At 38.5% G+C, this 15949-nt stretch overlaps 1 protein-coding gene across 1 annotated transcript in view; it reads right to left on the reverse strand.

Annotated features, from left to right (window-relative positions):
• The window catches only part of MTMR7 (myotubularin related protein 7), a gene marked incomplete at its 5' end in the record, with an annotated part of 44573 nt that overhangs the window by 15780 nt on the left and 12844 nt on the right, over window positions 1–15949 (reverse strand). The window contains 5 exons of the mRNA XM_080639215.1: window positions 4667–4801; window positions 7277–7405; window positions 8968–9125; window positions 9351–9513; window positions 10575–10697. Of these exons, the coding sequence (XP_080495341.1) occupies window positions 4667–4801; window positions 7277–7405; window positions 8968–9125; window positions 9351–9513; window positions 10575–10697 (708 nt within the window). The remainder of the gene's footprint in view (window positions 1–4666; window positions 4802–7276; window positions 7406–8967; window positions 9126–9350; window positions 9514–10574; window positions 10698–15949) is intronic.

The raw sequence follows: 15949 nt of genomic DNA on the forward strand, positions 1-15949 counted from the left end.
CTGGAGTTTTGTCTTTGAATATCTTACTTGCTTCATGGCGTGGGAAAGTTACTAAATGATTCTTTAGTTCAGTTTTCCCAAGCATAAAATTAAGAGGTTTTTTTAACGCTTATTTTCCCCCTCTGAGGCAGAGCTGATCCAAATGAATGAAGTGCTTTTACTTTATTACTCTATTTTTATTTTATTTTTAAGTTTTATTTCCTGTAGCAAAATCTCACTGTACAATAGAAAGAAACTGTCTTTTTTGCATGGAGTTCCTGCTCTTCTACGAAATGCACACTGTAAGGTTGGGGAGCCTTTGAACTTCCCAAGATATATGAAGGCTTCAGGAGTAACAAAGCAGTCCACGTGGCAGAACCTCCATGCCACACACACATGCCTAGCACAGCTGACAGCTGCTGCTCAGGAAAGATTTCAGAATTAAATAACAATGGATATTGCACATCCAGACTGGAGGGCACTAACAAAGCTTTTGGAGAGACCTTACGAGGCATCAGCTTTACAAAATGTGACTCATCTTCATTGCAGTGAGAGCCAATGCTCATGAAAAAATCAAAGCAAAATATCTCTTAGGCATTGCCTAGGGGCCAAGAGACTATGCAGTTAACTCCATTTCTCATTTATTTCCCAATATTGCAGGCAGTACTATTTTGATTTGCTGCCTCTGTGGTCGCTTCTGAAACTCACATTAATCTACTTCAGTAATCTATTAATGCTACCATGGGATACACAAGAATGTCCCTTCCTGATCTCTTCCGCCCTAAACACACATACTGCCAATATTCAATTTTAATTTGGAGCTGAATGAATGCAATTGAGTAGGATTGATTGTCTGCTGCCAATTCACCTCCAGCTAAGATGAACAAGCTCAGCTTTTTTACATCATACGTCAAAATAGGTTTCAATGGACCAAAATTCACCTCTCAGCTTTCAAAGGAAACAGCTAAAGACTAGAAACTCTTTATGCCATTATAATTTCATTTTAGATTCACAAGAAAATGGCTGGATGAGACAAATTTTCAATTCCTTTATTCTGTCCAAATTGATATGTAAAGATTTGGGATTTTTTTCCCATCTTCACACTTTCTAGTCCATCTATTCCCATGAGCAGAACTTCACAATAGGAATATGTAGTTACATTTCTGGACCACCATTTGGAATTGAAGCGTTACAGTAATTTCAGCAACTCTAAGACAGGAACTGAAGGAAACCCCCAGCATTTTTCATTTACTCAAGTCCTGTGTAAAAATTCCTGTAAGTTGTAGTATGCATTCAGGAAAAAGCATAGGGGGGCAAAAATTCTTGCCTATCAACCAGCTGTCTGCTGATGTTCTATCAATGAACAATAAAAAAAACCAGATAGTCTGAGAACAGCATGTCCTTTAAGGACAAAGTCCTCAGTGTGACTTGCTAGAAAGATATAAATTATCTGCTGAATCCTAATCTTTCTCTTCTGAAGTAGACATCAGTGTCTAAGAAGAAAGATCTCTATGCGTAAGTCTAAGCCACCACAACCCCTGAAACACTAAATGACAAACATCTAGCCCCTAACTGACCTAATCCTCAGTAAAATAAATGCTGTTAACTGTCTCTGCAGCGGATCAATTTTGTCACAGAAATCCTTTCTTAAAAGACAATCTGAAATAGCCCTCTTTAAAAGGAAATAAATACAAGGTTAAATTTGCAAGGCTTTCTGACACTCATTTATTTTAAATATTGTCAGTTGCCAAACTTTGCAGCTGCCACAATATTTACTAACAAGTTTTCCACATCACCTACCAAAATTCCATCTGCTGCTCTTAAAGTAGTTGTTGTAAAGCTCTCTACATTGTGCCTGACCTCGCTTAATTTCAGAGAATATGAGAATACAACCTCTGAAGGGAACAGACCTCACTTGTCAGATTTCCTGGCATCTTTAATGTGGACAATAACCAAGTCCTGTCTTGTTATAAAGAGTTATAGAATTAATCTGTTCTACTCATAAACAGTAAGTTTATATTAGCTTCTGTAAAGCTAATAGAGGAAGGAGAAAACCAAGAGAGACAGCAACCTAAGTAAAGCTTTGCATATGGTCACCCTGGTATATTTAAAGGAAGTGGAAAAAAAAAAGCTTTCTTTCACAGCCAAGTCCTTTGTTTTGAAGATTATCAAACACAATGAAGCACAACATATGAGGAGCACCTGGGAATGCTGAATTCCAGGGTCCATCAATATTCATAATCTCTGCAAGGAACCAATTCTGATGAGAGAAAAGGCAGGCAGCTTTTTAATTTCCTAGAGCAACAGGAAACCTTGCACCAGACTTGCTACCTTACCTTTACATTTGTTAAAGGTTCGCTGAGGAGCAGCTTGTACTGATACGTATCACTTCCTACATGCTCTAGATTTATAGATGCATTAGGAGGTATAGAATTGGAACAAGGCTGTTATTTGGAACCAGGAGCTTTAGTAAATTAGTCAGTCTTGTAGCACAGAGAAGTAGGAATCTGCATATACAAATTTCTTTACATCAAAACCCTTTTCTCTACCGAAGTTCAATGGAAGCAGACTTTATCTCCCGAGCAGCTTCTGAAGAAGCCAGAGTTGCTGGAAATATGACGTCATTCATGGCAGAGCAAGCCAATTTTACTCTCTCCACTTAAAGTACAGGCTTTTTTCACTGCACACAGGAAGTGTCTCGATGTCATTTACCAGAAAAGTTCACAGAATGGGACATTCTCGTTAATACCTTGTAAAACACTACTAACAGCCAAGTCAGTCAGTCTTTAGAAATAAATCCCATCAGTGAGCAACTTGCTTAATTAGGGAAGACTACCAGTATCATCAGCCAGGAAACATTATGCTGTAACTATTATTATATATAGAAAACTGTTACAAACAAGCATTATTTAGGCAGCTAGGTCTGTGCTTCATATTTGAAGCCTGTTCTTCTGAACACAGTGGTAGCAATCCTGTCCTAGTGCTGATCATGGTTCATTTTTTTCAGGACTACAAGTAAGGTGATGACATCCTTGTCTTCCCAACAGAGGGAACTGAAGGTCAAAGTAGTCACCAAATTACAAAGTGCAGTGAGACATGCCAAAGCCCTGATTTTCTGACTACCGCCTCTAAGGTTACTCTGCTCTCTGGTTACAGCTGTGAGTGCTCAGCACTTTCCCACCAGCCCCCAGATCTTCAGTCAACCACCAACCAGACAGATTCCTCATTTCTGCTCCAGCTGTGCCCTTCCTCACTCCATCTCAGGATACTGAAACAGCTTGCTTGTTCCTTTCCTTCAAACCTTTGCTCCCATCTTTCCTTTTCCCATGCTATAGCTCATCCTATATCTAGTAGAGATTTTCTGGAGATTTGCCCTTTTGTTTTCTTTTCTTCAAATGCTTGGTAACATCAACAGGGAAGCTACTGATTGTGTAAGAAAGAACATATCCCTACTGCCACCTGCAGACACTGAAGCCTGTGTAGTCCTCATTGCCTACAGCTGTTTGTTAGCATGTCAATTTGGACACAAGGGTTTTTCAGCTTCCAGCCTCTTCTAGATGATTACTGAGTTTCTGCACAGCATGATTTTTTTTAAAGCTTCTATCTTGGCCAAAGATTTTAGTCACATACCGGGATACAGCATCTGAGATCATTATTTACCATATTTCAGATTCTCTCTCAAAAGCATGAAAGTGCTGGAGATATTCAAAGAAGGTTTCCTCAATTCTTGTAACCTCAGTAAATGGTCTTTCCTCAGCCTTATGCAGAGGTCATTGAAATTTTCACATTTCGAGAGAAATGTTGCATGGAAAATTTTAGTATAAGGAGGCAAAGGTTTAAGAAGGACAGGGAATTGCTTGAAAGAGTCCAGCGCAGAGCCACAAAGATGATTAAGGGAGTGGAACATCTCCCTTATGAGGAGAGGCTGAGGGAGCTGGGTCTCTTTAGCTTGGAGAAGAGGAGACTGAGGGATGACCTCATCAATGTTTACAAATATGTAAAGGGTGAGTGTCAGGATGATGGAGCTAGGTTTTTCTCAGTGATGTCCAGTGATAGGACAAGGGGTAATGGGTGTAAACTGGAACATAAGAGGTTCCATGTGAACATCAGGAAAAACTTCTTTACTGTGAGAGTGACAGAGCACTGGAACAGGTTGCCCAGGGGGGTTGTAGAGCCTCCTACGTTGTAGATATTCAAGGCCCAGCTGGACAAGTTCCTGTGTGATGTACTCTAGGTTACCCTGCTCTTGCAGGGGGGTTGGACTAGATGATCTTTTGAGGTCTCTTCCAACCCTTGGGATTCTGTGATTCTGTGTAACGTTCCAAACAGCTATGAATACAGGTTTATAATGGGAATTATTTTCACTACTCTCATCAGTAATATATAGTTACTGATACCTCCTCTGTGTGTGGAAGCAGTTCCAATTCAAGTTATTTACTTATCTGTATCTTAACATTTTGTTAAGAGCAAAGAAGATAAAAGCTCAGTGTAAAGAAAAATATTCTCCAAGAGCTAAAAATGTGAGCAAGGTTCCCAGATGAGATTCCCCCAATAAACCCCGATTTGCCTGTGGAGTTACAGTTGCAACTAAGTCAGAAGTATGGTGAGTCACTTATGCTGCGCATCTTCCCTAACGTATTTAGCCCAGATTCAGTCTTGCTATATGCAAGAAATTTAAGGTACTTACTTTGGGCCGTGTGTCAACAACATATATGAAATCACTTCCTGGATTTGCTTTTCTAATGGCCTGGAGCATCTGTTCATCCTCCAGGCATCGAGCACTAAAGCCAGATAAAGGCTGGCTGCTTCTGCATATGGAAGCCTGTGGAAAAACAGACAAACAACAGAAAAATCAACATAGTTATTAAGCAGAAATTATTTAGCATCCAGAAGCATTTACAAAACCAGCTCGTTAGATGTTTGCATAGGTGTGCAGTTACATGGGAAGGGCGGAATGGTAAAAATGAACTACATGTTTATGAACTACATGTTTATAAACTCATTTTTAAAAGGGAAAGGAAATATTAAAACAATGCAACCCCACTGGCCCAAGTCTAGTCTTGAATCCAAGTTTAAGAGTTATTTTAAATATAGTATTTTCCTAATGTGGAATAACTCCTGCAAGGTGGTCTCTAGAGGATGTGAGGAGTGCAACACTGCAATCACAAGAACACTGACGTAACATAAATGATGAATCCTTTTGCACTGTCACTCACACTTACCAGTTAAGATACTGGTTACACCCAACTTACATCAGTGCATGCTTTACTAAACAGCCTGACCCTATGAGTCCAGGAAACAAAACCACGTAACATGCAGCTAGATCACTGATGGTAGTATATTTTTAGCACTGCCTCTGGAGAAAGACCTGACTGCATGGAAAGTGGGTCAGGCAGCCTGACCCCTAGAATACATTTATTAGTAAGTGCTGTTGAAGAAGGAAAGAGAGTTTCTCCACAGATCCATCAGGATCAGACCTTTAGGTGAAACTGGGAAAGAAGGAACAGAATGTGAAACAGGCGAGCAGGGAGGTTTTTATTTATGGTAGGGAGAGGGCAGATAGATTTGTAGAGAACAAGGGGCTAATACGTGCACTTTCCAAGCACTGAAAGTAAGCATGAAGAGAATCTGCCTGCTGAAGGTCATGACCCATGCAGACTGCCCTACAAATTATTGATTAATGTGAAAAAGGACATGCTTTTCTCCAAACAAGTCTTTGAAGTATCGGTAGTTAGTCAGTAAAACATAGATCTTTAATACAGGAAAGCTAAATTGTGTGAAAGGCTGTTCATACTTTATTCATAGTTTTTGCACACAGATTGTTAGTTATCTAGAGCCTTGCCTGCTGATCAGCACACATTCCAGCAATTTAATATAAACTTATACCTCCTTTGCATGAAGCAAAAGTACATTTGGATATGTCCATAACCTGCCAATTTAATAGAAGGAAGATGTTTCTTTCACCTCCATAGTGTGCCATACACACATACATACAGGATTAAGGCTAAAGTTAGGGTTGTAAATGAAATTTAGGATTCAGAAAAGTATGGTCTACAGCCCATTGCATTATATCATACTGGGAGCCCAAAGGGTTAAGGTGTGTGCAAGCGGCAGTATGAGAGAATGGTTTGTATGTCAGTTTAGGCTTGGGTTTAAGGTTATGTTTAGCCCCAGATGAAGAAACTTTTTCATTGCCAATATTGCAAAATTAGAAAGGTAAGATGTTCTAGGGACCATTGGATATCATAAGTGGAAATTATTATCCACGATATCCATGAAGAGATCACCTCCTGCCAACCCAGGCCAATTGCTTAGGATGAGCATACACACAAAATTTATATACATATAAAATTTCTTGTGCTATTTCTTAGTGGGGCAAGAGATAAGGTCGTGTTTACTACAGCACAGGCTGAACAGATAGTTCCAGAGCTTGATCTTATCATACTCACACAGATCTTGTAAGATGCAGAGAAAGATACCACATTGTCATTGAATTTGTCAGTACCAAAGAGCAATGGGAAAGTTCTGGATATGAAAGACTGAATGAGTGGCACCTGTCTCTCCTGCATGCAATAAAGCTCTTCCCAACCTGCTGTTTCCATTGCTGTTCAGCGTCTACCATCACAAATCTTACCCCACTCCTGCCCATTACTCTGTTAGCTGCAACTCATGCCAACCTCTAAACTCACAAGGTTGTTTTTTTCTCTAACATTCCCAACCCTTTTCCTATCCCTGTTAATCATAAAGGATCCAGGAGTAAACACAAAACTTCAGATCCTTGTGGTCTGAACCTTAACCTGAACTCCAACTAAACTCTTTCAGCCATCCTTTTTGGGTCTATTCACAGATCTTTTCTTGAAAGGCTACCCCTGATTCTCTTAATTGCTACAAGCGTAGTTTTTCTCCTCCTAGACTTGCTCTCAAGCTGTGGCTACCAGATCCTTCTGGTTCTCCTCCCAATCACTTGCTCAGCTGCCTGTTACTGGCCTTTGCTCTTCTGCCACCCATGTTTCAGGACCTCCTGTACTACTCCACTTCCTTGTGACACAGAGATTGCATATTATTGTGTTAGCTGGATGACGAAGCTGGGTTGAAATGACTATATGCCTATTAATGAACTAACCATAACTCCAGTGTGTGCCCATACGCACAAACCACACTAACCTGACAACAGTAACCTTTTTTTTTTTTTTTTAATAAAATAATCACTGATTTCTTCTTGCGCAAGCTTACCAGAAGAATTATGAAAGCAAACACAAAATAAGACAACACTTCAGAGCTGCAAACTCACACTTACATTGTTATCCTTGCAGTAGTAAGAAAGAGCTGGGAAGCGCCTTCGGCTCCGAAATTTAGAGCTCCCCACTATGATGTGTGCAGTTGCAGACTTTGGTACATACACTTCTGTAGGATAGGAATCACAGACCTGTGAAAGAAAGCTCTACTTATTTTGGTCTACTACATACAAGTAACATCAGCCACCTCCACAGCAGAATCAAAATTAACAAAATATCAAGGAACTCTAACCTCAGGGAATACTCCATCATTATTGTATACACATCACTGACATTTCTCAAAACAGTCTTTTGAAGCTAGAAAGTATTAATTCTAACTTACAAATGACAAAACTGAAGCAAAAGGGTTGAAGGGCTGTATTTCCAAATGTTAATCCATGCCTCTTTGAGAACAGATAGGCAGAACATACATTCATAACAGGAAGGATTCATCACTATGAACAGCAAGATTGTATTTACAACTGCAGTTTCCTCCATAGCAGAATTCAGAAGGATGGGAGGGGGTGAAAGTCTCAAACACCTCTCTGTTATAATGGGAGGGGACTACAGAGACAAATTTTCCAGCAAATCTGATTAAAAAAACAATGCCAAAAAAAAAAAAAAGCCTTGGAGAAAATAAATTAATCCATATGAAATGAGGATACCGAAAGGCAAGCAGCCCTGACAATGCCTACCACTTCTGAAAGGAACCCAATGAGCCTGTAAAAAAGTCCAGAAGTTCCTCTGGAGACAAGTGTGACAATAAATGGTTTCCTGGTCTGACTTCCTTTTCCTGAATCTGCCTGTGGCATTCTAGCTGGAGTCAAAAGGATATCCAGTATCTCCCTGGGACTTTCCGAGATGACTGAAGGAATTAGGATGCCTAGGAAGAAATTAGGTTCTGAGAGTCAGAGATATGGAATGAGGGAGAAAAAGAAGGGCTTGTGGTTACAGATGCTGCTGTGGTGAACTGGGTTTTATTCATGATGCCATTTTTCCTACTCTTTATCTTAAAAGAGGTCAAACATTTTTTCCAGTTGCTTTAACAAAAAGAAAACAAACCCTGATAGCACATTCAGTCTCCTCTGAGAAATTCACAGGCCTTCCTTAACATGGATATTCTCCAGCAACAGAGCCAGTGGAGTACATGAACAAACTTCCTTCAGAAATACTTTGGTTATTATTTCTCACAATTCATTAACATTCTAGGGACTTTAATTGAACAAGATTGAACTAGGCAGGACAGCAGGCAGCTAGGAAGATATATGACTTGTCAAATGACTGAAAAACGTGAACATCACAGAGGCTTCAAAAGGATTGTGTGAATTGCTAGTGAGGAAAAAATATTGCTAAGTTCACCATTTGAAGTATTGTTTTTCTTAAAACAACTGTGTAGTAATTTTACATAACCCTACATGGCAGGAAAACATTCATTCAGCCACATAACATTAGGTATGATTTAAACCTCTGCCCAAGCAGCCAAGCACTAATGTTTAAAACACTGTGGACATGTTTTCTGTGTTAAACGAAGACACATCCTTTCTCCCACACTCTGTGTGTCTTTCTATGTGAAAGGGTGAAAGAACTGCGCTTTACTACCTGTGTGTACAGTACTGAGCACAATGGAAACCTGCATCTAAGCACTACGGTTATGTGCAGCCAGACTGCTGCTTTGCTTTACAGACAGTCTCTATGACAGAAAATCACAACTCACACCATAGTCTCTGTTTACATCGCTAATCTGCCAATAGTTGTTTGGAATACCCATCCGATTATATTCTTCATTGAGGTCCACAAGCTTCCAGCCTTGTTCTCGCTCTTCTTTATCTAATTTTGGATTGAATGAGAAACAATACAGCTCTTCATATTTCACTGGGGGAAAAAAAGCAAACAAACAAAACCAATAAACGACTTCAGATTTCTCATTCTGAAACCACACTTCAAAAACAGAGCTTGGCATTGTATTTTATGTACTTTCTTTTAAAATAGTATGCTTTTCTGTACAAAAGCACATATCCTGCGAAGGGCGAAGATGCACAGCTACATTCTTCCTCTTCAGGATGAGGATTGACTTTCAGGCCAGTTTCCTTCCCCTACCTGGTCGTGTCAGACGTATCAGAGAGATGTAAACATCATGGCAGTCTCGTTCCTGAGGGATGACCAGCTGGATGACCTGGAAGTTCTTGCAGCGGATCAGCAACGGGCAACCAGTAGCAGTGGTGGCTTGCTTCTCAATAGAGGAAATTTGACTGTGAAGAACCTGCGAGGGAATTGAAAACAGTTATGCCAAGTGATTCAAATCTTTAGGAAGGAAAATAGTTATTTATAATGATGCGCCAGGGCAGGCACAGTAGCTTCCTGAAACTACTCTTTCAGGAAATCACCAGACTCCTCCTTGTGAACTTTTGGTCCTATCTTCAGCTTCAGGCTTAAGCAGTGCTTGATAATTACCTACAGACAAAGGAGTGTTTCTGGAGTTTTTCAGCTGCTCAAACATTAGCCTGCTCATGCTATCCAAAGCTTTTTGTTTGTTTGCTTTACTGCAAGCTAGCAGTTGTCAGCAGAAGAACTCTTTTCATCTGTCTGCACAGTGAAAAGATGAACTGGTTAGATAAGGCTAAAATGTTGAGCATCCTCATTGGCAGAATGGGAGTCCTACACTGCATTAGATGAGATGAAACATTACCATAAAAATCAGGAGAGGAATAGTGGGACCAAAAGAGGACAGGGTTAATAATTAGTATGAAAATTGACAAAGGATTCATAATTAAGCTACATAAAAAAACTCTCAAAATTTCTAACACCAGAGCTGTATCTGTATATATATATATACACACATGCAACATATGTTATCAATCCCTCAAAACAGATAACTCAAAATACTATGCAAAGAAACTGTATAGTATCCCACTCTGCACTGTGCCAAAAAAGCCCCAAAACCAAACAGCAAAACCACTGATCCAGCACAAGCAGTCGGGGAGAGAGGCAAGAGCCAACTGAAACATGGCAGCAATTCCCATTCAGAGCATTTCTCCTTCCGTTCTTCCTGGATGATAGAAGCAACACTAGTTCAGAGCAGCTGTTCCTCAGTCAATCACATCTGGTGTACATATGGTGAAGGTCCTTCTTTTACTGTGTTGCAATATCCAGAATCCATGGAAAACTGTCAAAAATTACTAGGCTGGAATTTCACACTCTATGAAGTTATAAATGAACTGATTTATTGTGCTTCAACTGTTTTGCAAGGTTTTGTTAAAATTGCCATCAATAAAGTGACATGCACTTGCAGCTAACTCAAAAACAAAACCCAAAAATTCATACCCAGGTTTCTTTCCGAGCTTCAGAACCATTCTCCACAAATATAACATGAGTAGCTGTTAAATATAAGGTTCCCAGTGCAGCTTTTCTTGAAGATAAACGATCAAGTAACCGAACATTTTCCACCTATACAAAGAAATTACAGAGGAAAACATTATAATAATTAGGCTATGACATAGCCTCTGATAGTGAGATCTCAACATCCACATTTTGTCCATTGCAAATGTTCTTTTCAGTACCATGAGTATCAGGGAAGTATAACTATATGACAAAGTACTGTTATATTGTTATCTATTTCCAGATCTACCTTAATATTAATTTTCCCCCTTTTGTGGTACCTCTGTATCCAAAAATCTGTTAGCAGACTCCCAAAGAAATTTCTCACTTGAGCTCTTTCCTGTTATCTCACCTTATCAAAAGGGCGTGGCCTTCAGCTAACCTCTAGCTTCATGTTGTCCATTCAAGCCATTCCAGAATGATCAGTGATACACAGGAAGCTAAATTAAAACAACAGCAATAGTGGTAGAGTATCTTTCTTCAGTAGACCTCACTCAGGCTCCCAGGCAAGCCTCTGCTGATAGTTTAGAAACTGTTCCAGTGTTTGTTGCTGCGTTCTATTAGTGCTGACAGCATTGGTCGCACCCGAAATTTTTGCCTTCAGTCACTTTTCAATGGGAATCAAGGACTTCACATCATTGCTCTGCCTCACTGAACAGGAAATGGCCAAATCTGTCTTTGCTGCACTCCTGACAACAGGCAAGTCCATTACACGTTGTTAACTCTCAGATCAGCAGCTTGCTGCTTCTACACCATTAATGTTTAAGTATGGCATATGTCATAGCCATTTATCTAATGCCGTATAGCATTTCTGACTGAGAAACTAGAACAATTAAAAAAATCCAACAATTATTAAATTATTAATTTAATAATTGTTAGATATTAAATGGGATAAAATCTGCCTAAAATACTTAACAGTTTGCTACCATAGGTTTGATGGGTTTCCTACTACAGCAATTTTAAAACTAAAATTAGTAATTTTTCCTAAAAAACATACCTAATTCAAAAAAATGAAACCGAGGAATGCTGATGGTCAGTATCGTATAACTTGTAGTAAATGACTGAAAAAGTTTAATCTGGATTTATAATGTTGGAATTGTATGAGAGCACATGCTTTTCATGGAAGCAGTAGCACAGATCTATGCAGCCTGCCCACTGCTACAAAAGATCTTCAACCCCACTGGCTAATCTTCTCTATATCCTCTCTTCAATTCTTCACTCAAGACTTACAATTTCTTTCATACACCCAGTCATTTTCAGAACTTGTGACTGATAACTGTTGAAGAGATATGTCCTCATTAAAATCAAAGGGAACTAGTCTTGTGTTTGAAGTACAGAAACTGATTTAAATCAGTTAATTTAAATTAAATTTAAATTATAATTTAAATCAGGTGCTCTGACAAAATAGGAGAAAAGAAAAAGAATAAATTTAAAGAAGATCTTATCACTTTTGCATTAAAATAGATGTAATTTTGCACTCATTTCTTGAAAATCAGAATTAGGTGTAACAAATACAAAGAAAAAAGAAAATCAATTTGTTTTTTTAAAGTGCCAGATTAAAATTCCATATCAGATTGACAAAAACTTTCTAAAATACTCTAAGAGATGGGATGTAGCAATGTGTTCTCAAAATTTTGCAGAAATAGTTCCACTGAAATTACACCAGAAACCAAATGATGCCAGCACCTGAGAATTATATGTTTACAATGTGTATTCCAAATGCATTACACTATTTTAAAAATAGGAATAAAAAAAATCCTTAAAACCAAAATAAACCATTTTGGTAGCAAAATGCTTAAAATCAAACAATTAGTAAAACCACGTCTTCTCCCTCAAGACCAGTTATAATCTGTTTTAAACAAAATAAATAGCTAGAAAGCATGGATGAAGACTTTTCCCAGGACCATCTACTTCAGAGGTCATGTATTGGGGTGAGGAGGAATGGAAGAAGCATAGCATTAACCCAGTAAGCATTCAGTAGTAAGCAAAAGACGAGATACAAAAGAGTGGGGATGATACGAAGGAAAGACATAGGCAGTGCCCATCTAAAACCCACAAATAGCAACAATAAATATGATGTTTGTCTGTACAAAAAACATACCTAGACTGTTGTCCAGGCAACAAGGACTCTGTGGTACAGGCACTGATCTTGCAAAAGGCAGTCATCACTCTCACCCTACAAACTGAATTTAGCAAAGCAGACATCCACATAGCAGGGCAGAGCTGAAGGATGGATTTACAGGCTTCTTGATCCCACCTATTCTCCACTCATCAATCAGAGCCCCATGACTGAATAATACTAACAAACAAAGCTCTTGGTTGGTTGCTTTTTAATACAGAGCTACAAATAAAATACAGGTTGGATCTGCATAATTAGGAACAGTTGTAATAACAACTGTGCAGTAAGTCATGTTTCATTAAAGCAAATACAATGGCTGCACCAGATAGGATCAAAGATTCACCTACCCCTGCAATTTATTTCTCAGAACCAACAATTGCAGTTGCTGAGGGAAGAGCCTAAGAGGCAAGCATGTGCTGGTGCTCCCTTAGGATGTTATTCTAGCTTCTAAAAAGCAGCAGCTCCTGGAGCTTCCTAAGCTGAGGTCATAGTTTTCTCTTTGTTTCTTATTTTTTAATCAGTTTTTACTGAGAGACCCGTATGTCTTACACTATGATACTGAATTTCTTCAAGAGCCTTTTATAAAGGACATGCCCAGATGAGTTTTGGAAGACCAACTCGCTTCTATCAAATGGATCACCTTTGTCCATATGTTGTTACCTTTTCAAAGAAATGTTAGAGATTCTGGATTCCTCTATGAAAGCTATGCCAATTTTTCCCCTTTCTATCATAGTTACCCATAAATATAATGATTTAGAAGGAGACCTAAGAAGTGTTGCAGCTTATACCAGTTTCTCAGATTAGATGTCATATTACCACCTCCATTTTTTTTCCAAGAAGGAAGCTTTTAAACATTACACCATTATTCCTGGCTTGAGAGTTTTGTACTTCAGTTCTTTTAACTTCATGGATATAGTCTGGTCCTAGTATATTTTTAATGTTCATTGTTGCCAGTTTCTTCTGAAACCTCTTCTTATGACACTTTTATTGGTGACAAATCTCCTGATATGTTCTTGACAGAGAAATATGCCAGAATGGGCATGTCCCTAAATACCTTCCCTACTTTATTCATTGATTAGTCCTGTAGAGTTTCTGTCAGGATTTTACTTACTTAAAGAGATCTTGAAAATGGCTTTACTAGTAGTTTTTGCCAAGTTGTTCTTAAAAATCTCTTTTGGTCTGCCTTACTTTGTTTATATATTTAACTTGTTTATGCTGTATTTTCCTCATTTAGGCACAACTTCAACTTGAAGAAAGCCCTTTTACTGCTAATAAAAGAAGTCCTTTTAATAAGAGGCATCCTCTTAGTCATTCACCCTGCTGTTTAGCTATGCAAAGCTTTTTTTTGTCTTTTAAAACCATTTTTTGGAAGTTGGCTTGCAGTGAGTTCCCATATTTAAACAATTTTCATTACTCCTATAAACATTTTAAATTTTGGCTGTCTTTCTTTTTAAACAGTGTTCATATTTTTATGTTGTTTCTTCTTTGAAGTTAAACATTGCCATGGGAGATTCCCCCCCTCCCCTTTTTTTTTTTTTTTTTTTGCAGTATACTGCATCTAAATGCGTTAGTTGTTGTTACACAGAGGTTCTAGCTGTGTTTTGAGCCAGGTCTTTCTGCCATTAAGACCAGGTCCTAGAATTATTTAGAATTACTTAGAATTTCTTTCTTTTTTATCAAGATAAACAAATAGCCTCTATATAAGCAATTATTTAAATCCCCTAAAATTTTACTCATAATCACCCCGCTCCCAACCCATTTACCCAATCTCAGCTTGGTAAATGACATTTCCCACTGTTATTGCATTTCTGTCTTCATGCCCTGTTTGATTTTGTTAGGTTGTCACAGGCAATGCCACTATTTAGGTAGGACAGTCAGTAGTACAGTCCCAACACTGTACTCCAGTCATGTGGTCCTACAGTTCTATTTTTCCTATTTAATCTTGTAATTTCAATCTGCAGGGACTGTTTGCTTTTGTGATGTAGCTAATCTATAAGATTTTACTCTGTTTACTTCAAGACAAAAAAATCTGCTCTTTGACAGCCATAACTTTACCTGTCTTTCCCATGTAATGTGTCACTATGTGCCTGTCACATTGATTATTCTTCTTCTACTAAGTTTCTAATATGCCTGTTATATCAACAATCTCATTTATAACCAGTAACTTCAATTTCAACATTTTTTTTGAGACTTCTTATATTTGTACTGAATACACACATATTTGATCCAACTATGTTTCTTTGCTCTAGTTAAATTGAACTCTTGGCAATTTCTATTTAATTGAGAAAATAAGATTCTTCATATACTGACAATTTTTTGTGCCACAGCACAATGTCCACAATAGCATACATTTTCTGCATCCTAACAAGAGCTTCTCAGTTTTTCAGGACTTCAGTGTGGGTAAGTACAGCTCAGAATGAGCTCTCCTGCAGATTCAACAAGGAACCAGTACTGTTTGTGAGATGATGCAGAACATGGAATTTTTAGGTAGCCCTTATTTCTGCTGACCTCAGAGAGTGCCGTAAGGGTCAGTTAAAATTAGTGACAATCTCCAAATTTGGCTCAAGAAAAGTTAGCATAACTCGCTGCTTAATCTTGCCTATATCTGAATGACACGTGTCAACCTGTGACTGTAATATGAGAAAAATAAAGCAGGTTTACTAATAACTTGTCTCATGAACCACATGATCATATCTAGCATCCTAAAAGGGATTTCCCTCTTCCAAAGGGAAAAGAAATTGCTTAAATCTAAACTCTATCTGCATTCAAATCTACAGTTCTGATTTCATTCATTGCAGGGGGGTTGGACTAGATGATCTTTGAGGGTCCCTTCCACCTAAACTGTTCTGATTCTATGATTTATACTAAGTGCCATAAAGTGCCTTCAGGAGCAGTAAGGGACTCTAAGCTCTTAAGAGCTTGTTCTAAAAAACTCTCTGCAATAACCTCCTGCATAGATTACAAGGTTTTCATCTGAGCTCCATCTATGTTTCTTCAGCCTCGTTTCCAGCTACTTTGACTTTCTGAAAAAGCAGTATATTTCACCCATGGTCAGGGGAAGAAAAGAGTACAGTAGAGCTAGCCTCAATCTTAGATTACATTCTGCTGATCAAAGGATTGAGATGAGCCCCCTTCTTCTCCACCTTCCCAATCAGGAAAATAAAGCCAAGTGTCTTTAAATGGTCTAGATGGAATAAGAATA

Source organism: Psittacula echo (assembly GCF_963264785.1).
Source record: "Psittacula echo genome assembly, chromosome: 1".
Taxonomy (NCBI): domain Eukaryota; kingdom Metazoa; phylum Chordata; class Aves; order Psittaciformes; family Psittacidae; genus Psittacula; species Psittacula echo.